Consider the following 24,737-nt stretch of genomic DNA (forward strand, 5'->3'; position numbering starts at 1 on the left):
ACTGCTTCCAGGAAGGATATTCATTATATACCTCTGGCCTTTTTGTGAGCTGATATGATTCCATTCATATATAGGATGTGTGTGTGCTTATCCCTATACATCTCCACACCCACGTGTCTTCTTATTTTAATCGTTTATATCAAGAGCACAAGTGAATTAATTTATTTCATTTTACATACTGATTTAATTTTTTTTTTTACATTTAATTTGTTTTTGTTTTTTTCAGTTTATTTATTTTGCACATTACAAGCTTATACTTGTTGAATTGTGTTCATTTTACATGTAGTAGTTGTTTTTTCCCCTTTATTTTTGTTTTGAAATGCATTTTGAAATATCTGCATTCACATTGAACTTTTTATTCCGCAAGAGGTTGTTATTTAAAGTCTAGCTGACATCCAATAAGTAAGTAGCTGGCTTAACAATTTACAGCTGGTCTTTACAGATATGTTAAGCCCTGAAAAGACATTCCCCCACTGGACAATAATAAAACCTAATCTGCTGTATGCATGCTGCTTGAAATTATCATTTACAGTTACCTTGACCAGGTCTTTACTCCGTGCTTCACCCTCTTCACCCTCATAGTGGCAAGAAAACACCATTTTATATTGGTCTCTTTGATATTGACCCAGTCATGGGAACCAGACCCATTCCAGGAAAGAGCTCTCTACCAGGAGAGTCAAACATTTGTCATTTTTTTTCCCAGTTTGATTTTGAAATATTCTGGATAAATAATATAAATGATTTGTTTAAACTATTGAAATTAGATAAATCACTACTATTACTACAATCTTCGGAGGAGTGGTCATAGCAAAAACACTATGTCCAAGTGTTCTGTGTGCCCAAAGTTTGGCAAATCAATGTTTTAATGACTGTCTCTGTCTGTGCCGTGTCTTGGTTCACTGTGCCTGTCTGATCTAAGTCCCTGTTCATCTTATCCTGTTTGTGTATCTCTTTTAGTTGTAAACTAACATAGCTAAAACAGTGTTTTTTTTAAGTTATGCATTGAGTTATTATTATTATTATTATTATTATTATTATTATTATTATTATTATTATTATTATTACTTTATTTTATTTTAATTTTTTTTTTTCATTTGGTTTTGATAGTGTGGTATTATAGAAAACACGTCAAACAAAATATTAAAGCAGTTATTTCATTAAAAACTACATGAACAAGACGCACTAAATCCACCTAGCTGTCAGTCACACTTGCCAAACCATCAAGCTGGGAACAAACTGTCACAGCAACTGGAACACCTGTGTGTTTATAGATTGGTGTCTCTTCCAGGTGATACTTCAAACTTGTCCAACCTTCAGAATTTGCAGGGTTTAGCGGCACTGGCTGCAGCCTCCAATCCAGGTGAGTTTCTATAGCACCTGATGCATGGACTCCAGGTGTGATAGTAGAAGGGAAGGGGGGGAATGTTGACTGAATTAATAATTAATGCATTTAGAGCCTGTGATATGCTCTAACATTTAAGTATGTTGATATATATATGAATTTATAAATATTGGATAAAATTATCATAATGCAAAAAAAAAAAAAAAATCTAACAAGTTTCTTAATATCACAGGTTGTAAATGTACAGAAAATGTAACTACTTATTGTGTGCTCTGAATGTGTGGACACAGTGAACTTACTAAAAGTGCAAAAAAAAATCATTTGAGGTTACAAAGAGAAGGATATGACCTTAGGTGATATATAGATAACAGATAAATTAACTTTAATGCTCTAGATAACCTGTATGGTTTTGTACTAATTTCCTTTCTTAATTTCCTTCTACATTAGAATTACATGACTTGTAGTTAGAAGTCTTAATAATCGTTGCTGTATGTTTTTTATAGCTTTTGGCTTAACCATGTTATATATCTGTACCCTTGTGTATTGTTGTCTAGTGTTACACAAAACTTACCTAGTAGTTATTTCACTCTGCTGGTCATGCATGTTTGGTTATGACATTTTTATTGCTTGATACGTTTAAAATTTACCTGTTATGAAGGTATGTTTCTATAATAAATGTTTACCTCAGATACTTGCAGTACTGATGGCATTCATGGCCCTTTAAGAATCAAGAATAACTTACCAGGTGCTAGACTTATAATGGAGTGTTAATATATATTGTAAGTCTAGCATATCTGGTGAGTTATACATATAATTTTGCTGTATGAGATACATTTATTTATATATTTATGGTGTAGAAAATGTTTCTAACCAAGAGTTGTTTCTTTTCAAAATACAAATAGTTTTATAGGAGGTCCCTCACCCAAATTATTAATTAAATTACCTTTCAAAACATTTCATAAAACCACCCACAATGTGGCCCACTTTGGACCATGCCACTTTCAAAGCCTCGTCTTTGAACACCCCCTTCATTGACATGATATGTGTTGCATGCTGTACTGTGTCTGTTTAGCTTACAATTGTGGGTCCTTGTTGTCTTTTTCTCAGCGCTGAATCTGTCTGCCCTGAGTCAGCTTGCGGCTGCTGGTGCTAATCAAACAAATAATACTTCATCAGGCATGACGGGAATGAATGGGAATCATGCAGGTAAATCACAGTGCTGGACCAACCGTACAACCTACTTTACTTCCCCAGCCAGGTGTATTAGAAAATAACACTCATTACTGGGCCTTTGGCAGGTTCTCAGTAGTGCTTGTCTATCACTGAATTTGACAGGCATATTCCTTTATTTATTAATTAATTTTTCTTCTTGTAAAAAAATGAAAGGATTGCAATCCTCTTTTGTATCTCTAAATAAAAAAGCTGTTCTTTAAAACAAAATATTTCTAATCAACCTGGCATTTCAGTATTAACTTATATAGTAACTTATATAGAGGTGGAATCTCCTGTAGAACTGATATCTTAACTGTGTTAGGCCATTACTTCTTATACTGCTACCATTAAGAATACTATCTTCTACAACTTATTCACACAATGTAGATTTACCCTTCAATTAACTTTATTATTATTATCCCTGATGAAGGAATCAAACTTTTACAGTATATATCCTAGGTAGTACATGTGTCTAGTTGGGTTAATACAACTTATATATCAGAACTTATCTAAAGACATCAATGTCATGTCTGTTCACAGTACAGTATGATTGTGTGACTGAATATTTATCCAAACCCATAATTTCTATGTACAAACTACCATTATATTATGTATTTATTTGCCTGTATATGTATTTAAGTTAGTGGTATTTACAGTATATCAATATGTGTGTTTTGTATTGGATGTGTTTCTGTACAATATCTGCAGAAAGCAGCCATCATGGTACTGTACTCTATGTGACTGCGCATGATGTCGTCTCACTTGGTCATCTTTCAGGCTCAAGTAATGGTCTTCAGTCATCAGGGTGGAATATGGGCACACAAGAAGGTGAAATTTTGAGGCCAAAGCCATCTTGGTCTGACACTTTATGACATAAACTGACAGGCTGACAAAGGCACATTTGTAGCTGTCCCTTTATGTACTTTTACCACACTGCTATACACAGTGATACAACAATCAAGTTGTCCAATACAATCAAGCATGCTATTATCTTCACAACACATACTAATACAATCACACAATCACACTGTCACACCTAACACACTGGCATGTAATGGCTGTCACTTTATGCTGTGGCATCTCAATTGTTGTCACACAAGACACATTTACAACCGACTATCACACTTGACACCATTTTAACTCACATCATCACACCCTCAGCTTTGCCCACGATGTAAACACTTCAAATTCAATCTTCCAGAAACAAACTGTATTTGAAGAAATCGGTGGATAACCAAAAGATGAACCAGACACATTTAGTTTCTTTCTCAGACTACAATGGCTATCCAGTGATTTCTCAATAGCTCAAAATTTCACCCAATACCCTTTTCTAAGTCTTGCTTTGCTTTGACATAAAACTCTGCTTATCAATTATTTTTAAAAAGTGGGATGCAAATCCCTTTTCTCTAAAAGTTTGTATGTATAGTTCATGTCATATGAGTGAATAATTTCTGAGCTGATGTTTTATACATTGTTTTATACACATTGTACAGATTATTTAACAGCTCATAAGTTATTCATTTGAAATGAAAGCTTATTTCTAACCTTTGTACTTTTTTTAATGTGTTTCTTTCTTATTTCTGTTTCTTTATTCTTTAGTTATTTGTTTGTAGCATGTTTTTTTACTGCTCACTGTTTTTAGTTTAGCGTGGCACCTTGTGTAGATACAGCTGTACACCATTTTTGTTATGATTTCTGTCTGCATTTCTTCCTTGCTGTTTTTATCATGATTTCTGCATTTTTTAACATCATTACTTATTTATTGCATTTATAATTTGTAATTGAATATCCGACTTGACACAACCCATGTTTTTGTTCTCCTAAGCTGCTTTAATGGCACAGTTGAACAGACCAGTAGGTGGGTGAGACTTGAACTGTAATAAGATTATAATGCATGACTACAATCCAGTGTATCTGTATACATTATCATTTGTGTGCATTCTTATTATTTGTCTGTTTCTGCTTCTCATTATAGGTTTATCTTGCTTTATTTTTGATATGGATATGGGTTGGTTAAACAAAGAATCTGAATTGATCAAAATAAAAAAATATAGTAAAGTTTTATATCACAAGCTTATTTGCTTGACCTGAGCACATGATAATGCACTTCTTTCTTTTATTGGACAATTAGTTAGTCTACATTTACAACAAACTGTTGTCTTTAGATTCTTTGCAATAGCCACGATGTCCTGAAGTAAAACAATCCCAAGTCTACCACTGTGTTATTAAATTGGTTCATGTTATTATGTTTCAGCTGGGAGTGGCTCCATAGGTGTCAGCAGTAACCCCAACACCACTCTCACTGGGATGCCTACCATGACAACAGGCAACAGTTTCAGCAGCATGCAGTCTGCGCTCAACTCCACTGCCAACTCCGCTGCTGCTGCTGCCACCAACATGAACGGTTATGGCAACAGCACTGCCGCCATGACAGCCAGCCAGCCTGGTGGCATGGACGCCCTGTCCCAGGCATATTCAGGGATCCAGCAGTATGCAGGTTTGTCGGGTTTACTCAATCAAGGTAAAGATCCCATTTTGATATCTCATCATCTTGGCGTGTGTCGCCACACGTGTGATGTCCACCTGGTTGTAGTAGTCCTGCTTTGTTGTTTTTGTATTCAGTGATGGTGCTGGTTCTCCTCAAAAGAGGGAGCCACCTCATTATCCTCACAAGAGAGGCCCACCTGTTGGTGGTGTGATACCTGTGGATAGAGCTGGTTTTCCTCAAAAATTGGGAGCCACTTGTCCAAAATGGCTGGTTGTTGGTACCAGGGGGAGCCACCTATCAATGGTGTTAGTTCTCCTCACTAGAGGGAGCCACCACCATCAGTACTACTTACTACTCTTGTCTTGACAAATTGAAGCTAGAGCAAATTTTTTGTTTTTGTATTTTTGAGTTTGTGTTGTAGACTCACACAATTACTTAACTTTGCAGTGCTGCTTTGACCAAAGTAATAAGGCCAGAGATTTTGTTTTTTCACATGAATAGTGTTATATTATGCTGAAAAAAAGTACATTTAAATTCACTGTTTTATCTCACAAATTTAGACATTTTTTAATCAAAAACGAAAATCAAATAAAATGGCAGCTGTGGAGGCTGTCTCACCAAATTTTACCAGTTCTTAGTTTCACAGCACCTTGGCTGCCAGATTGAAGCTTGTAGTAGTTCCAGCACTGCTTGCCAAACCAAGATTACAAGACAAACTGAGCCATGATATAACTGATCACCAACTCCCCAATGCCCCCCATATTTGTGGTGTGAGGTTTAAATAGATGGCAACATTTTAACATGAATTGTATGGAATAGATTCTGGGAAACAAATACTTCTCGTCCTTCCCCCCTCCCCCCCAACCTGGTCCTGTTTTGCCAGCCCCTGTATATTCCCCCATTGCCCCAGTATACCCAAGATGATGTGTGTCAATATGTTGATCAGGGGTGTAGGTCTGGGAGAGGGTAGTTGCCTGTGGGGAGGTGGTGGTGGTGGGCTGTAGAGTGACCAGATACTGACCCTTTTGCATGTTTTATATTTAAAATATACAGCACCTCATTCTAACAACCTGCACTGAATGCTGCACTTGGTCAAGATGGATCAGACTAAAGTGAACACATTAGACATAAGATTGCCAAAATCTAAAATATTTGTCAGTAAACAAGGTGAGACAAGTGGGACTTTTACCTTAATGGATGGTTTATTATTTTGGACAAACTCCCCACTTGAATTCAGAATGTGTTAACAGTCTGTATAGCAAAACAACTGATTGCAGCATACTGCACTATAGACATAAAGCCTTTTGGTGCTTTTAATTACCAGTTTCTATTACTAGTCAATAATAAAAGTGATGGGTTTTTTGCCCTTTAGTTTAGTGTAAACAGTATGCAGGTTATTACATGAGGTGCCTCAGTGTTAAATGTCTTTGGACGTCAGCAGGTTGCTTCCAGACACGTGCTGGCATTTTCTTGGATGTTGCACTGAAAGATCAGTTTTATTGTTATTATTATTTTATGGCTACTGCACTTTGTAATTGCACCTTAGATCAAAGATAGTCCCGCAAGCTAAAGATTGGATTTTGAGTGCTTTTTCTAAGCATTTTTCCGGCTCCCTTTGAAGATGAGCATCAGCTCTTTGCTTTGCGAGTGTCTACACCTTCACCTTTTTGGGACTTTGCCTATATATAGTTGACCTTGATGTGTATGAAGGTCATTGTGCAATACGTATCTCATACCTGTATGCACATTGCCATACCTGCCTATCAAAAGATGCATCCCTCCCATATTTGCTTGTTGGATTGATCTTTGATGTTTGGCTACCTTAATTATGAATTCCTGCTTTAAGCTGTTTTGTAGACAGTGGGCAAAGAAAAAAAAACAGAAAATAGTGACAGATGTATTCTTAGAAGATTCATATTTATGTTGTTTCCTTGTCCTGGAATGTTTCAAAATAGTGCAATGTTTTCAATACAGCATCCTCATGCATTTTAGTTTACAAAAGTATGTTAATTATTCATTTTAGTTCTGGTCTATGGGGAATTCTTCTGTTTGCTTGCAGTCAATATTCTTAATATATAATATCTAAGGTAGCGATGAATGTTTTCTCAATGTTCTCTACTTTTCAGCTGCTTGGGGTGAAACTTTTGATTTCTTTTTTAATATATTTTCATCTCACATGTTAAGAAAACATTGAATTATGCCGCCCTTTGTACAATTGAAGACTCCTTTCATATACGTCTATTGTCCTTTTACACCCTTCATTTTAACCTGTTATCCGAATACTGTGCCTCTTTGTAGTCTGTTTGAGCCATGTTTAAGTGTCTCTATTTCAGCCACGTTTCCGAATGCCTTCAACACACAAGCTGCTTCAGCAATGCTTCAAGCAGCCATGAACACGCCAGCGGGGAAACAGACAGAAGGTAAACAGACCAACGGTACAGAAAAACTTCTTATCACAATGCATACAAAATACTAGACATTTGCATCATGTAACTCAATTGCCCTATATTGTTGTAGTTATTCCTGTATCACCTTTTCATAGAATGATATTTTTTTAGTGATTTGGAATTGCATTAGCAGTATTGAAACCATCTGCTAATGGTGTTTAAGATGTGATACTGAAAATAACATTGTGTTAGATGTGACACTGGTTGAGATATTCAATTGTTCCTCATTCCAGGACCTGAGGGTGCCAATTTGTTCATATACCATTTGCCACAGGAGTTCACTGACCATGATCTGATGCAGACATTCATGCCATTTGGAAGTGTGGTCTCTGCCAAAGTCTTCATTGACAAACATACAAATCTTAGTAAATGTTTTGGTGAGTTATTAGTTTTTGTAGCAGTTTTTACGTAATTCACTTTTACATATTTTCTGGTTCATATTAAAGTAGGAAATTGTTAATGAATGCCAAATTCTAGATTTTCAGTTTTAGTTGCAAATGTATTTGTATAAATTGTAATTTGCAGGTTTTGTCAGTTTTGACAACCCTGTCTCAGCTCAAGCAGCCATAACAGCTATGAATGGGTTTCAAATTGGAATGAAACGGCTCAAAGTGCAGTTAAAACGTCCCAAGAATGACAGTAAACCTTACTAAATTGGAATTAACAGAGGTATTTTTCTACAGAGGTAGGTTGTGTGACACAGTCGTCGAATCCTACCCAGTATCGTAATGGTGTCACACAGTTGTCAACCCCCACTGTCGTTAATACTGATGTGTGACTTACACAGAATAGAAAAAAAAATTATATGATACTGGTGCTTAGTCTCAGTATCAGTGAGATGATGTCAGATAACTTGGATAACTTCATTAACATGATCTCTATATTGGTCAGTTATAAGAGTTGCAATGGATCATCTACCTCTCCAGAAATTTCAAGCTCAAAGATGCTCAAATAAAACTTGGGTGCTGTAGATGTCCTCTTTCATTGTTAAAAATGACAAGGATAGTGGCAATATCCCCACTGCTGGCCAGAGGTCACTGACACTAACTCTTACTCAGAAAGAAACTGATACAGGCACCACTACTAACATCATATCCCCATATTCACCTCCAACACTGTAACATTGACAACATATACCAGTAATAACAACACCACACCTGTAACTGTTAACACCATACCTATGCCTAAACACTGAGACTATACATATACAACTACTATACCAAAATCTTATCATTGCCCTCATGCATATACCTAAGCACTGACAACGTATATATCACCATACATATATCATACAGCTGACACCATACTTCTACCATCACCATACATATACCATACCACTGACACCATATCTGTACCACCACAATGCATAAGCCATACCATTGTCCCCATATCTATACTACATGTGTCACCATGCATATACCATACCAATTGACACCATCCCTATATCATCACCATGCTTATACCTTTCCACTGACACCATACCTATAATATCTTAAACCATATCCATACCATCCGTACCAACGACATATTTGTGCCCTCACTTTTGACTTTCTCATTTGCTTTTGACAGTGTCATCCAGATGACTGATACCATGCATTCCCTCACTGCTATTATTGAACTTGTCTGACACTGAGTATGTTCCTTTCACTTGCACTCATGACACCAATAATTTAATTTATGTAGTGTCACTGATTGAATAGTTTGTGCTGAGCTGCATTTATCCTCAGTATCTTCAATATTAGTCAAATTGGAGTAAGATGTTTATGCAGATTATAATTTTTCTTAATGATGAATAGAAAACAATCACTGTGATTTAGAGTACTATGTAACTTTAGAATACAGAATGGAGATGCTGAAGTGGTCAGTATTAAGAGTGGACAATGAAAAGTTATGGACATAGGGCTCATGTTATTACTATGAAATCATTGTTGAATAGCATAGACTAAATGCATTGTATGAGAAAAAAAGAACTGAAGAATTCAATGAGTGCCAAATTTTTGTAAAGATTAATGACTGTACGCACAATCATCAGTGTTGAATTTTTGTAAAGACAGGAATTCATTATAGGACAACTTTTTCTAACTAATTTGAATTGATAACTGTGATCTACAAGTCTTTCAATAATACCTAAGATTGTCTTAGTGGTAACAAATAACTAAGTTTCTTCTTTTGACCTGTCAGTGTGACGTGACGCCTGTTTCTAATTTAGTTATTTTTGTAAACATTTTATGTTACGCATTTTTGCAACTGTCATACTGATCTTTGGTTTATTATTTGACTAATTGGGTTTTGTCATTTTGATCATTTTGTTGGGTTTGCTTTCTGTGTTGATTAACAATGAGTCATTTTTTGTTAATCTGTGTTGTGAATTTATCAATTACAATTTTTGATGAATTTTTTCCAACCCCAAAGAATACTATTTTGGCTTGCCCCTGGATTAATTCACAGTTTAACACCTCACTCTTTCTGTTGATTAATTACACTATTGCCTTATAAATTTCAAAAAACCATTATATTTAGTTCAGCTTCCAAAATGAGATATTTTTGTGTGAAACAGGTCTGATAACACACTGTTAAACCTGACACAATGTCACCCAACATTTCCACATCTAACACAATGTCTACCAATGCCATAAATTAACCCTGTGCTTATCTTCTTTCCTTTAGATTACACGTGGCGTGACGTCTGTATCCCGTGTCAGCGTGGCGTCTTCATGTCCCTTCTCACACTTTTCCTGTCAGTCCGTCACGTACGCGTGCTCCGTGTGGGCCAACATCTAAATTAACGCTACAGCTGCTGCTGTCACTCCTTACTGCCAAGACTGCCTTGCGGAGCAAAGGGTAACTTAGCCAGGTACTGTCACTAATCAGTTTAACAAGACACCTCTGCCGTGCCCAGTCTTAAATGAGCACAACAGGGTGTAAATGGCATTTATGCCCTCTTCTGATGATTATTCTGAAGGCTGAGAGTCTTATTTTACAAGGACAGGCCTGTCTTAAAGAGGACGCAAAGGTTTTAGAGACAACACAGGACACTTTTCGTTCCATGGATATTTGTAACAAATATTGTTATTGTATGGCGTTTTTTGAAAAAAAAAATCGCAGTCATTTTAAGTTGGTTTTAGTCACTTTTTCTCATCTTATTAACTGTTGTTATTTCTTTGATGTTAAACTGTGTTATGTTAGTGTCCATTGTGGTTGTACCCCGCAGTGTAAATAGGAAGCAGGCAAAGCTTTCTTTAGCAGCCAGTTTGCTTTGATTTGTTTTATCTTGAAAATTTAATATTTGTTTACATATTAATAGGTGAGTTTACTAGTTTGATCTTTTTTGTGCTTGTGTTTCATATCAGTGTAAATCAGCAATCAGTTGATGTTGATGATATGGTTACTGGGTAATATTGTATTATTTATGTGTGCTGTGTAACTGAAATCATGGAAGTAACTTCTTGGATGTTCTAAGTGTGATCTACACGGTTGCTCAACAGCAGCTCTTTCTGTGTTGATGTTTGTTCTAGGTAGCATTGTGCTGTGAAACATGTTTTACTTCAAGTGAAATGTTATGTCAGTTTGCTGGCTGACAGGAGAGGAACAAGGTACCCCACACAGCCTCTAGATGGAACCACCAGTATACACAGTCCCAAGATGGGCAACTAAGTCATTTTATTTTTTAAGATCCAGTGATATTCAAAGGGTAAAATAAGTAAAAAAAGGAAAACAGTTTATTTATGATCTCAGCAATAGGTGCAATTTTGTAGCAGAAGAAAGTATTATTTCGTTTTAACCTGTTTTGATTTTTACCTCTTATACAATGTTAAGTATATTTTTATTAATTTCATTTTCAAAGTATTTCTTCATGGAGTATGGATAATTTTCAGTTTGGTAGTTTACCTGTTCCTCTCTCTGTCCGGCAAGGTTCCCAGTTAATGGTCATCTAAACAAACTGGACCAGGTCCAGCCAAGTGTGAATGACAAGGTGTGTTGTTTTTAATTGGACAAACATGTTGGACATGTTACAGACATGATTAATTTAATTACAAGAAAATTTATAATAGTAATAATTAGGAAAATAAATAAAAATAATAGTTAAAAGAGAAGGATCTATTTTAGCACAACATATCATCCAGTAGTTTTTATCTATCGCGGGGTGCTGAACATGCTGACAAGGAGCAGCTCCATTGTTGTCATGTTTATGTCCATTGTTTATTATTGGACACCTTTCTCTTGCCTTCATGTTTATATTTCATACATGTTTTTTTTTTTCTCTAGTCACATTGGCTTCTTGTGGAAGCAGCTATATACACAACATTACACCAGTGACCTTCTTTTGTATATAGGTCATTGATTGGCCCATATTTGCTCCTAGGTCATTGATTACACTATGAAGGGTAGGGTTTTTTGCGGATACATATCATTTTTGGATGAAACATTTATATCAAGAAAAATGAGACTAGTCTCCAGTTCTTATTCAATTCATTCATGTTTTTACTGTTGTATATGATAAAGATTAGCAGTGAATACTCACAGTTTTGACTGACAGTCATTTTATTTTTTTGAAATGTGAGCATCATGAAGTAATTGACTGACTTGATTTTTACTGGTTTTCAACAGAACATGCTTTGGCATTTCATAAAAAAAAGGGTTTTATTTTTTTGAAAAAAATAAACTTGTTGTTAGTCCATCAACCCTAGTACATTTAGTGTGTATATTGTTTTGTGGGTTGCTATTATCTTGTGAAAAATGGAAATAAATTGCAGAAGTAAATGCACATTTGTATCTGTTGTTGATTTTGTTTGTATACATAAACTCTCAGTAATAAGAATAAAATCGAGGCCTATTTCACTCAAAAGTTTGGGAGTCAATGTTTGTGAAGTGCACTTGGAAAGCTCAAAAATGAATTTCCCTTTATTTTTTCAATGAAAGAATTGCACAAAACTGACATTTTTCCATTAAAATTCTCATTGCCATAAGTGCAGGCAACCATGATTTTGAATTATTATTGTTAAAGGGGTATGTCGGAGAACTCAAAATTGGCAGACTTCGAGGCATAATTTCCAAAGCACAAAATAATGCACTTGTAATTTTAAAATGGAGAATTTCAAAACAATCACTTTTGTTTCTACATCCAGGTGTCAGAGTACATCTGTTTTAGGGAATACAATTATAACAGTCACCTAAAAAAACGACCAGATTTTGTTAAAAGGAATACCTCTGAAAAGAAATGGCGGCAAGTTTTGTTCATTGCATTGAACAGTTAAGACATGGAATGCTGGCAGAAAAAAACAATGTGGCAAAAATCCATTATGCTCTGCAAATTTAAGTTTTGCAACAGAAAGAAAATACTGTGAAAAACCTAAATATTGTGAAAAACCATTCCTGGTTTTATTATTTTAAACATGAGTAAAGCCATTCGAATATGAACTCAAGACACGGTTTAATGTACGTTGTATACAACGAGCACTTCACAATTGCATTCTAGTGCATTGAAGTTCACATTTACTATGATGTATTTCATAAATGATTTTAAACAATTTTGTATCACTTCACACCGTCAAAGTCCGCCAACAAAAATAGCTTGACAACCTCTTGTTACACCTTTTGCATAACAAATTGTCATTACCAATGAAAATACATAAGGTACCAGAATGGGCAGCAGACATCACAATAAGGTTCAAAAAGGCATAATTTTTCACCCTGGAAAGTGTCATTTGTTATCATCTTTTTTCAAATTGCTTATAAACATTTTGCTTCTCCGCCTTCATTGTTCTCCAGAGCCCGACTCAATTTTAAAAACTATTACAATGCATTTCAATCACTGATAAATGTATGCATCGACCAAATTATTACGAAGGTGCTGGAATCTTGAGTAATATTGTTTTGGCGTACTGGTATGTATAATTGTTACCAGCGACGGCCTTAAAGACCCATGTCGCCAATTCTGCCAAGAGCTGTACAACCGGAATGCATTTTTTTTCAATAATTACTTTTAAAGCTCATCGTTGTTAATATGTTTAAATTTAAAATCATTATCATTATAATGTAATGGACACATGAACAAACTGAATTGTTTGTCAAAACCAATAACAGCACGACAAGACGCAGTGTATAGTTTGGGCTGGGTCGCAGCGTATTCGCGATCGGCAACATGTAATATTCATGTGTTCAGTAGCGTTTGAGCACATCAAATGTAACAATCAAAACAGAGAAATCCTTTAATCTGTTCAATAAAAAATATTCTATCAAACCAGCGACTTTCACTTTTCTCGCGAGTAAAGTAAGCGGCCACAAGTTTTCACTTGTAATGAGCCATACCTGTTGATATTTACATAACAATGAGTCGGTCATCCCGATGTGAGCTGTCCTCCATGAAAGTCACCATATTGAGAAGACGCAAGAATGTGGATGGCGCAGTCCGAATCTCAAGGATTACCCCTGCAATATTGAACTTTTATGGGCCTTAGAGGGAATTATGTCTTGTAAGTATCAATATTTCTGTGATTGTTTACGCCACTATTTACTAAAGGCGTCTAGTTTTTTAAAAAAAATGTGCCAAATGTTTGATAAGCGCATATATCGTTGTTCCATTACGCCCATGATGTTGATCGGAAATAGGAATATGTCACACTATCCAATTTTAATTCGGAAATCTTAAGGCTTTCGCCCAGGTTCCAGACTTCCAACTATGCGCACCAACTGTAGAAGTAACATCTGGCACTGCGTCAAATAATAATAATAATAATAAGTAATCTTGTAAATTTTGAGCTTCAAAAACCTCCCTTTTGGGTGTTTTGCAACTGAACAGATAGGAAAGATATAGTAAAGAAAATGGCGGTAAAATCCGTAATAATTGAAAACGGCCTTAGTAGCTTATCACAATAGTTTTGTAATACACTTGTTCGGATTATCCCCGAAGAAGGCCCAGGGACCGAAAGCTCGGATTGTATTTAACAACAATAATGTAGATCTTTCAAGGTGCATCAATATATATACTTCTATTGTAATACACTTGTTAACTCGGTTAAAGCTTGGACAAAATAACGTAATTTTGTGCATGGTTAAATTAAGGAAACATTTTACTGACAAGATTTTCAGACTTAACGCTGATCTTGAAAAGAGGAGTAAAAAGTAGCTTTATATCCTCGCCAATCTATACTTGGTTAAATTTTACATTATGATACCTGTAGGTAAATGTATGACGGCTATAACAGCTTGGTCGTCCTATAAACCAATAGGCCGTGACAATGAAAGAGGGCACTAAAGACGGCAAAAGGTGCAAAGAAATGGACATTTTAGCTCAGTTGTCTACGTGTAATCGGCAATAACATGAATTCTAAGGCTATTTAAATCCCTTAAATCGGCAAATATACTAACAATACTACTTTCAATGAAATGTTTGATTTTAAAGCTAAGAAGTTCTTTCTATACGACTGCATCAAAATTTCTTGTGTGTATTTTGGCTGTCATACTTCTTTTAATATGGCACATAGGTGTAATTGACCATGTTTATGACGAAAAATATATTCATTTCTCACATAAAGCCTCATCATAATTTTGTTTAACACGGGACTGTTGTATTTCAAAAATATGCAAATTTGGCACATTACAATACATTTTGCAACAACAAAAACAACAAAAAAAGAGTATGAAATATGGTTGTTTCGCACATGACGTCGTCGAGTTATATGTTAAACGATAAACTGAATATTTGTGAAAACTTTTAAAGACCTATCATGTAAAATTTATCCATGTGGGACGCGCAAATAAAGCTAATTTGATATCAATTATACATTAATTTCAAACCTACTCCCAACAAGTACGTTTATTTTATGACAAAAATCAATTTCTAGTGTATAATATATATATATATATATATATATATATATATATATATATATATAAGCTGATTACACTATTTCTGTTAATTTTACTGTATATTTTAAAGCGCGGAATCAAAACAACTAGGTAGAATTCACTTTAAATTTTATTTCATAATTTTAAAATTTCAACTTTAAAACGAGTAACAAATCACAATTTTTCCAATAAATTAAAGTGGATGATATTTTACAAAATAAGATATTTCATACCCATGAATATTCTGTAAGGTTAAATATATGTAGTTAAATATAATAATTAATAGATTGAAAACTCTCAGTGGAAATATAACAATGTAACAAGATGAAGATACAGAGAACGGTATAACTGTCACAAAATTTTCATTCCCGTTAATGTGTTAAGTGAAAAAAATTAAAACTTGTTATACAGTGGTGAAAAGTCTTTCTGTCTCTTTTTTTTTAATAAAACACACACACACACACACACACACACAATGTAATATGTAGTTAATAACGAGAAGATTTAAGTATTTTGGATGAAATCGGTAGTTCACAAATTATAACGCTGAAGAGCGCGTGTGCTCAAAAGAACAACAGCATTCTTTCTTCCCTTCTTTTTCTTTATTGTATTAATTTTTTGTCCGGTTGCTTCATTTCCATTAGAATCTTCACTCTTACTTGAAGGCAACGGTGTTGTTTCAACAGATGTTTGTTTGTGAATTAAATCCGTATTTGCCTGTGTAGGGGTTGCGTCTTTTTGCAAAATGGGCGCCTTCTTTTCCTGACAGGGAGTATGGCGTTTACGCTCCATTTCGGGAGAAACGCCGCTTTCAATTTTTGAACGTCTTATCTTCCTTTCGTGTGCCTGTTGACATTTGTTGATTATGTCCCAGTCCGAATAATCAAAGTCAGCCTCATTGAAATTATGTTCTAAAATATACTGTCTTTGGAAGAAGTTGACAAACTTAAAGAGCTTCATATTACTGTGGAAATATGCCCGTCTGTTGTATTCCTCGGAATCACGAAGAGCAGCGTCCTGCTGTCGACTTATATACCGTTTTTTGTCTATGTCCGAGGCGTTGGACTTCCGCCTGTCCAAACTTTGCTCTTCTTGGTCAGTAGACGAGCAAGTTGCCGACGAAATAGAGGGAGCGCGACTAATTGAAGTTTCGGTAAAATCTGCTTTGTCCCATATTAAAGCAAGTTCTCGCAAAGCGGCATGTCGCGCTCGAAAAGCTGCTCTCTTCCATTTTTCTCTAACTGTTTTAGCAGTCTTCAAACATGTTTCATTACTGTGTTTATTCCCAACTCTAATTTCAGCCAACCGGGCGATGGTTTTCAAATGTCTCAGGCTGTTGTGAAATACACATAAGAGTTTATCACGTCGAGATTTCATTTCCTGGTACTCGATAAATTTTTTCATATGGATTTGCTCTAAATGCCCCCCTGTAAGATACAAATCGCTGTACCATGTGCTGAAGTCCTCCAAACACCGTTCGCGTATAGTGAAAGAGGGGCATGCTTTGTCAACTTCCGTTGATTCCCTCTGCATCTGAGCACCCTTTTTATCCTTCGTTAAAGTTTCCTCGGTTTTGGTCATTTTTGCCCCTCCGTTATTACATGCTTCTGCAAGTTGGTGCCCCCTTGTTGCTTTCTTTTTCTCTGCCTTTCGATTTGGGTCCACATGTCTAAAATCGATCTCTGAATTAGCATCAGTACCCAGCAAAGAGGGTTCGATCTCGGTTTGCTTTGTGGCCAAATTATTTACACTTTGCTTGATGTCTGAGTGCCAGATAGAGGGAGTCTGGGCTCTCCTTTTTGGTCGTGCACCAGTAGCGTTTTTATGCCCATTTTCTTTTGGAGAAATTTCGACCGCCAGAACCCCTTGCTTGCTATCAGCTGTTTGCTTCATCATGCATTCTGCTGTTTGTGCTTTACGTTTGGTCATAGCTTGTTTTTCTGACACCAGGTTAGAATATTCCTCTGCCTATAACAAGCATGGTGGTATATTTTAATAAATTACATTTATATATGTTTTAATTAAAATTACAAAAATCAATAGAAGCTATGTTTAAAATCATGATAACGAAATAAGGACCAATAAATCAAAAAGTTCATGAACAAACTGAGAACTATGATATTCCTTTAATGTCGTACCTGTTCCTTTACCCCCTTTGTAAAAGTTTTATTCTTTTCCCTGTTGATGTGCTTAACCACCGGAATATATGGCTTTTTAGCACTCTGGTTTTGCACCACATCATTTCTCTGTGATTCTTCTCTTTCTTTTAATAAGCTGGCTTTGCTTACAACTACTTTATCTGATTGTAATTTTAGTGGCTTAGATTTATCCACCTGTAATAAGAACGTCACTAAATTAAATATACAAATTCCAAACATTATTAGTCAGTTGTTCTCTGCTTAACCTGAGGGATACATAAAACCCACATCAGGGGCTGACCAATGATTATTTGAAGGGGGGGGGGAAGAAAATTTTTGATACTTTGAAAGACAAACGTTGCCATTTGGTGCGGTTTATAACTACGATTCAGCTAGTCAATTTTCGAACTTCAAAAGGGGAATATTAGACGCAAGTAAAAAAAAAAAAGTAAAAACCAAAATATTGATGAACCAAAGAACATTATTTGGTCTTCATAATAAGATTTAAAGAGAAAATCTTGTGAAAACTTATTTAGAAAGAAAGAAAGTATATTGTGCCATTTATAATAGAAGTAGTAATATAAAAAAGCTGGTCAAGAAATGAGCATCAGGAACGTTTGGTTATAACCCGAAGATAAAGCGTGTGTGTCAATAATTGTTTACCTCAGTTTCCAGTAAAGTGGCTTCAAACTTAATTTGTTCCACTGTCAAAGAGGAACGTTTTTGGATGCACAGAATTCTACTCGTTACTTGTCCCTCTTTCTTCATATGTTGACTGACACTATCCACTTCCTCTTTTCCATCATCTGTGCTTCTTTTGACCTGTTTTTCCTTGTCAACAGTAACAACGCTGGCTTTGAGGATGCCTGGTTCTCTTAAGTGTTTGGTTTCCGGAATTTCCATAAAGCTTTTAGTGGTCTTTGCCTTAATAAATAATAATGGCTTGATAATGGCTTGATAAAATTATAATGGCCTGATCAAGCATGCAACAAGTTATTTATAAAAATGAAAAGTTTTAATGAAGAAAATTAAATCATAACGCTTTAATGATTGATATTGGTTTAATTTAGTCATCATGTGTACAGGCTTACCTCAGTGTCCAGCAAAATGGGTTCAATCTTTAATTGTTTGGAATTTTGGATGCAGGATCCTTGGCCCAGATCTCCTTTCTTCGCATTTTGATTGACGTAGTCATTCGCATTGTATTCGGGATTGCTCACCACAGTTGGAAGTGACGGATGGTAGGACCTTTGTTCTACTGAGTCAGTCACAGCTGTAACTTCTTTTTCTGCTAGAAGATTGGGGGGCTTGGATATTTCTCCCTGTAATAAAAATGTCAGTCTCTTTAATAAACATTTTCCAAATATTATAAGTTACAAGAATTTATTTTTTTCATCCAGATGGCATAAGTACGGCGGCAAAGACACCACATCACTAACCCCATGTGTCTTGTCTTCACCTGAGTTTTGGACACCTCATCCAATAAATTTAAAATGGCCATGCTTAAAATCTATTTAAGAAAATGATGGCTTTCGAGTCAAAAAAATTAAAAAGCCTTTAACTGCCAAGTATGTAATTTACAAACTTATTGCCTTTCATTTAAAATCATACCTGTAGGGTTTTTACCTCGTTTTCCAGGGGACTGGTTTTAATCTGTCTTTCTCTGTTGAGAGTTTCAACCACCAGAACTTCGTGCTTCCTGGCATTAAGCTCTTTTGTCCCTTCCAATGTTTCTGCCTTAGATATAGGTCCCATCAATAATATGCTAGGGTTTATCAGGTCTTCTATGATGGAGGACACGACATTGTCAGGTAAGACAAGTGTTTTTCCATGGAAACTCTGTCTTAGCGAAATAATGCTTGGATCGATGTCCACAGGAGAAATAGAAAGTCTCATGGTCTCACTTTGACTTTGCGATATTTCTTTTTTCATGTCTTCTTTCGTGCTGCTATCAAACTGCATTTTGTCCTTAATCATAGATACTTCAGCTTTGGGGATGTCAAGCTCTCTTGAATGATCTGTCTCAGCTACTTGTAAACAGCTCCGGATTTTCTTGGCCTATATTTATAAGATTTTATCATTAATGATCAAGTAAACTAGAGGATCAGAGATGCGATACTGCCTACGGATATTGTACCACCAGCTGGAGTTAGCGCATTCGTATGGAAATCCCCCCCCAAAAAAGGGACACCACCATCAGTCTTGTGCTTGACAAGCTCTATAAAATGCCATCAACAAGAGTTCTCAAAATATGCAAAAAAATGCGAAAAAATACAACTGAAAATGGTACAGTCAAGCAGATTTTCGAATTGATCTGTATTTTCCTAAAATTGATCACTCCTGTGATTTTCTAGACAATAGGCCCATTGGTTTCTCTTGAAATATGTGTTGTCAGTGTTGCATATATGCTGACAAAAGAGAAAACCTAGGGGCACCACTGGGCATTGCTCTGCTAGTTTTGAAAATAAGAAGGGCAAGAAAATATGCAAAGTTCAGTTCATGGTGAAAAAGAAGGTCAAAGGTCAATTTCAATGTCACAGTATATGACTTCCTATTCAAGTTCAATAGTTACCATGGGCATTTTCTTTACCAATTTGGAGATTTAAAGGCCAGAAAACATGCAAAGTGCAGTTCATCTTAAAAAGTATGTCAAATGTCAATTTCAAGGTCACACTTAGATTGCCAGTGTATGACTTCCTATACAAGTTTAATAGTAACTATGGGCGTATCTCTGCCAGTTTTTGAGATATAAGGGAAAAAAAATTTGCAAAGGTCAGTTCATGGTGAAAAGTAGATCAAAAGTCTATTTCAGGGTCACAGTTAGATTGCCAGTATATGACTTCCTATTCAAGTTCAATAATAACTATGGGCGTATCTTTGCCGTTTTTGGAGATATAAAGATCAGAAAATTTGCAAAGTGCAGTTTATCATGAAAAATAGGTCAAAGGTCAATTTCAAGGTCACAGTTAGATTACCCGCATATGACTTATTATTAAACTTCAATAGTAACTATAGAAATATCTCTACCAGTTTTGAAGACAAAGGGAAAGAAAATTTGCAAATTTCAGTTCATGATAAAAAGTAGGTCAAAGATCAATTTACAGGTCACACTTAGATTGCCAGTAAATGACTTCCTATACAAGTTTAATAGTAACTATGGGTGTATCTCTGCCAGTTTTGGAGATATAAGGGAAACCTTGCATAGTGCGGTTCATGGTGAAAAGTAGGTCAAAGGTCAAATATAAAGTCACAGTTACATTGCCAATATATGACTTCCTATTCAAATTTAATAGTAACTATGGGCGTATCTTTGCCAGTTTTGAAAGTATAAGCACTGAAAAAGTTGCAAAGTTCAGTACATGGTGAAAAGTAGGTTAATGGCAATTTTAAGGTCATAGTTAGATGCCAGTATATGACTTCCTATTCAATTTCTATAGTAACTATGGGCCTATCTCTGCCAGTTTTGGAGATAAAAGAGATGGAAAATTTGCAAAGTTCAGTTCATGATGAAAAGTAGGTTAAAGGTCAATTTAAAGGTCACACTTAGATTGCAATTATATGACTTCCTATTCAAATTCAATAGTAACTATGGGCGTATCTTTGTCAGTTTTGTAAGTATAAGCACTGAAAAATTTGCAAAGTTCAGTTCATGATGAAAAGTAGGTTAAAGGTCAATTTAAAGGTCACACTTAGATTGCAATTATATGACTTCCTATTCAAATTCAATAGTAACTATGGGCGTATCTTTGTCAGTTTTGTAAGTATAAGCACTGAAAAAGTTGCAAAGTTCACTTCATGGTGAAAAGTAGGTCAAAGGTCAATTCTAAGGTCACAGTTAGATTGCCAGTATATGACTTTCTATCCAAGTTCAATAGTAACTATGAGCGTTTCCTTGCCAGTACGTTTTGGAGATATAAGGGACAGAAAAGTTGCAAACTTTAGATTTTAGTGAAAAGTAGGTCAAAGGTCAATTTCAAGAACACAGATTGCCAGTATAAGAGTTCCTATTCAACTTCAGTAAAAACTATGGGCCTATCTATGCCAGTTTTGGAGATATAAGAAACTTAAATGTTGCAAAGTCCAGTTCATGGTGAAAAGTAGGTCACAGGTCAATTTCAAGGTCACTGTTAAATTGCCAGTATATGACTTCCTATTCAACTTCAATAGTAACTATGGACCTATCTCTACTAGTTTTGGAGATATAAGGGACTAAATGTTACAATTTTGTAGTTACAATAATGTGCCATAAAATTCCTACAGAAGAAATTAATTGAAATAAAGAAAAGGTCATTTTGGTTGAAATTCTTGATATGGGAGGTTCTCAGAAATTCAAGATGTTCTAATTTCATGAAATGATGTCATTTTTGACCAGAAGTTGTCTGCTTCACCAAGTCTTGTTATCTTTTCCAGACGTTCAAAATTTTATGCATATTACCTTATTGCACATTTTACTTTCACCAGCACAATGCACTTTGTGATACAGCATAACTTGTAAACCGTATGAAAAACAAAAAACAGAGACCACCTCCAGTGTTGGGCTTGACATGCTCTATCAAATGCAAAAAACAAGGGGTCTCTATTTTGGCATCCAATGGCTGCTGCTCCTGTGAAAATGCACCGATTGACCTCAAACTCACGGAGATGAAAGATGACCTGATGGGTAACACCTGCCAATAAAATTATAGGTAAAGTCTGTGTAGTGTCTGAATTGTAGCGCAAATAATTTTTTTTTTTGTAAAAAATTCTTTTTTTTTTTTTTGAAAATTTTGGCCCATTTCACCTTGAAATAAAGGTCAAAGGTCAAATACAAGGGCATATTTGAAATCTCCACATATGATTTTCGGTCGGTTGTCTGTAGAAAATTCTCCCATAATTCCTATGGCAGATAATTAGCATTTAATTTTGCCAATTTTGGACAAGGCTGCATTGCAATGAGTGCCACACCTAGACCCCAGCACCAACAAAGCCCACATTTTATGTGGGGTGAGTTGAAATTATAGGTGACCTAAATCCAAGAGATGGGTACACAGGCCCTTGTAGTCTAGGAGGAAAAGCAGTAATGGTAACATGACGGAGGAGCAGGCGGAACGATCCGGACCAGATTAAAACCATGTGTACCGCCAGCACCTACGCTGGTGGTACAATAACAAGTTCTCCAAAAGATTGAAAACAAATTTATGAAGCAAAGTTCACGATTTGGTCTTTATCATATGATATGAAAAAATATTGGCAAACATTTCTTATCAGAGTTAATGTACTTATGACTCTGAGAAATACATAGTACCACTTATTATTAAAGATGCAAATATCACAAATAGCTGGTAAAATGAACTTCAGAAACGTTTGGTGATAACCCGAAGAAAAAGTGTGTGTCAGTAATTGTTTACCTCAGTTTTCGGCAAAGTGGGTTCAATCTTATCTTGTTCCATTGTCAAAGAGGAACGTTTTTGGATGCATGGAATTTTACTTGTTTCTCGTCCCACGTTCTTCATATTTTGATTCACACTATCCACTTCCTCTTTTCCTTCATCCATGTATCTTTTGACCTGTTTTTCTTTGTCAGCTGTGATAACGCTGGCTTTGGCGATGCTTGATTCTCTTAACTGTTTGGTTTCAGGTATTTCCATTAAGCTTTTGGTATTTTTTGCCTTAAGCAATGATTGATAATGGCATATTAGTGATAAAATATACAAAAACCTCTTTTTAAAAGCAAGGTTTCTAATGAACAAAAATTCATAACGACTTAATAAATGATTTTGGCCCATTTCTGATCAAGTTTGCAACATGTTTATAAAAATGAAAAGCTTTAAGTAAATTATAGCATGCGTCTTCAGCAGCTGATTTCATGACAAACATTAAGAATGTTAATTTCATCAGTATATGTATTCTAACCCATGAAAAATCCAATTCATCCCTTAAAACAGGGCATGCAACTATATCAAAGCTGTTAAAAATGAAAGACATTTGACATTTCCTAAATTACTTACCTCAGTTTCCTGCAAAGTGGGTTTGATCCTTAATTGTTCAGAGGCCATAGATGTACTTTTTTGGATGCAGGGTACTTGGTCCATATCGTCTTTTTTCAATGCTTGTGCTTTAGATACAGGTCCCATCAGTAAAATGCTAGGGTCTATCAAGTCTTCTATGATGGAGGACATGACATTGTCAGGGAAGACGAGTGTTTTTCCATGGAAACTCTGTCTTAACAAATTAATGTTTGAATCAATGTCCACAGGAGAAACAAAAAGACTCATGGTCTCACTTTGACTTTGCAGTGTTTCTTTTTTCCTGTCTTCTTTCGTGCTGCCAACAAACTCTCCAGAATCTTCTGTCTCAGCTACATGTAAAATGCTCTGGATTTTCTTGGCCTATATTTATAAGATTTTATCATTAATGATCAAGTAAATAACAAGTTCTACAAAAAAAATGAAAACAAATTTACAAAGCAAAGTTCACAATTTGGTCTTTATCATATGATATGTAAAAATATTGACAAAAATTTCTTATACATGTAAGACTTAATGTACTTATGACTCTGAGAAATGCATAGTACCACTTATTATTAAAGATGCAAATATCACAAATAGCTGGTAAAATGAACTTCAGAAACATTTGGTTATAACCCAAAGAAAAAGTGTGTCAGTAATTGTTTACCTCAGTTTTCGGCAAAGCGGGTTCAATCTTATCTTGTTCCATTGTCAAAGAGGAACGTTTTTGGATGCATGGAATTTTACTTGTTTCTTGTCCCATATTCTTCATATTTTGATTCACACTATCCACTTCCTCTTTTCCATCATCCGTGTATCTTTTGACCTGTTTTTCTTTGTCAGCTGTGATATCGCTGGCTTTGGCGATGCTTGATTCCCATAACTGTTTGGTTTCAGGTATTTCCATTAGGCTTTTGGTATTTTTTGCCTTAAGCAATGATTGATAATGGCATATGAGTGATAAAATATACAAAAATCTCTTTTTAAAAGCAAGGTTTCTAATGAACAAAAATTCATAACGACTTAATAAATGATTTTGGCCCATTTCTGATCAAGTTTGCAACATGTTTATAAAAATGAAAAGCTTTAAGTAAATTATAGCGTGCGTCTTCAGCAGCTGATTTCATGAGAAACATTAAGAATGTTAATTTCATCAGTATATGTATTCTAACCCATGAAATCCAATTCATCCCTTATAACAGGGCATCCAACTATATCAAAGCTGTTAAAAATGAAAGACATTTGACATTTCCTAAATTACTAACCTCAGTTTCC

General features: G+C 35.4%; 2 protein-coding genes across 26 annotated transcripts in view; one reads left to right on the forward strand and one right to left on the reverse strand.

Moving 5' to 3' along the window:
* Window positions 1-12,254, forward strand: part of LOC106153989 (CUGBP Elav-like family member 1) — a 35,690-nt gene extending 23,436 nt beyond the window's left edge. For 6 of the 24 annotated variants that reach the window (XM_087001950.1, XM_013528160.2, XM_013528168.2 and 3 more), the window contains 9 exons: window positions 1,289-1,360; window positions 2,450-2,548; window positions 3,332-3,382; window positions 4,380-4,412; window positions 4,809-5,075; window positions 7,376-7,477; window positions 7,723-7,866; window positions 8,015-8,174; window positions 10,157-12,254. In XM_087001950.1, the coding sequence (XP_086858076.1) occupies window positions 1,289-1,360; window positions 2,450-2,548; window positions 3,332-3,382; window positions 4,380-4,412; window positions 4,809-5,075; window positions 7,376-7,477; window positions 7,723-7,866; window positions 8,015-8,142 (896 nt within the window). In that variant the 3' untranslated portion in view covers window positions 8,143-8,174; window positions 10,157-12,254. The remainder of the gene's footprint in view (window positions 1-1,288; window positions 1,361-2,449; window positions 2,549-3,331; window positions 3,383-4,379; window positions 4,413-4,808; window positions 5,076-7,375; window positions 7,478-7,722; window positions 7,867-8,014; window positions 8,175-10,156) is intronic. The other 18 variants (XM_013528171.2, XM_013528161.3, XM_013528169.3 and 15 more) reach the window with 10 other exon arrangements.
* A 3,200-nt stretch (window positions 12,255-15,454) lies between these two features.
* Window positions 15,455-23,115, reverse strand: LOC106153975 (uncharacterized). 2 transcript variants are annotated; one of them, XM_087002614.1, is made up of 6 exons: window positions 22,863-23,115; window positions 19,102-19,533; window positions 18,567-18,797; window positions 18,139-18,399; window positions 17,476-17,670; window positions 15,455-17,305 (listed from the first exon to the last, which is right to left on the reverse strand). In XM_087002614.1, the coding sequence occupies exons 1-6, from the start codon at window positions 23,100-23,102 to the stop codon at window positions 15,869-15,871; spliced, it is 2,796 nt and encodes a 931-aa protein (XP_086858740.1). In that variant the 5' UTR covers window positions 23,103-23,115; the 3' UTR covers window positions 15,455-15,868. The 2 variants fall into 2 exon arrangements, with proteins under 2 accessions (XP_086858740.1, XP_086858739.1); XM_087002613.1 differs by having other exon boundaries at window positions 19,087-19,533.
* Between the last annotated feature and the right edge of the window lie 1,622 nt (window positions 23,116-24,737).

The sequence above is a fragment of the Lingula anatina genome, chromosome 1 (assembly GCF_051362555.1).
Source record: "Lingula anatina isolate TDL-2025a chromosome 1, LinAna3.0, whole genome shotgun sequence".
Lineage (NCBI taxonomy): Eukaryota > Metazoa > Brachiopoda > Lingulata > Lingulida > Lingulidae > Lingula > Lingula anatina.

Excerpts from the sequence above, each read along its gene's own strand:
- LOC106153975 (XM_087002613.1), bottom strand. The coding sequence starts at position 23,102 with ATGGAAATACCTGAAACCAAACAGTTAAGAGAATCAAGCATCGCCAAA. Across the intron at positions 17,671-18,138 it reads CCACTTTACTGGAAACTGAG|GTGGATAAATCTAAGCCACT; the intron begins GTAAACAATTAT and ends TTCTTATTACAG. Across the intron at positions 17,306-17,475 it reads CAAAGGGGGTAAAGGAACAG|GCAGAGGAATATTCTAACCT; the intron begins GTACGACATTAA and ends TGCTTGTTATAG.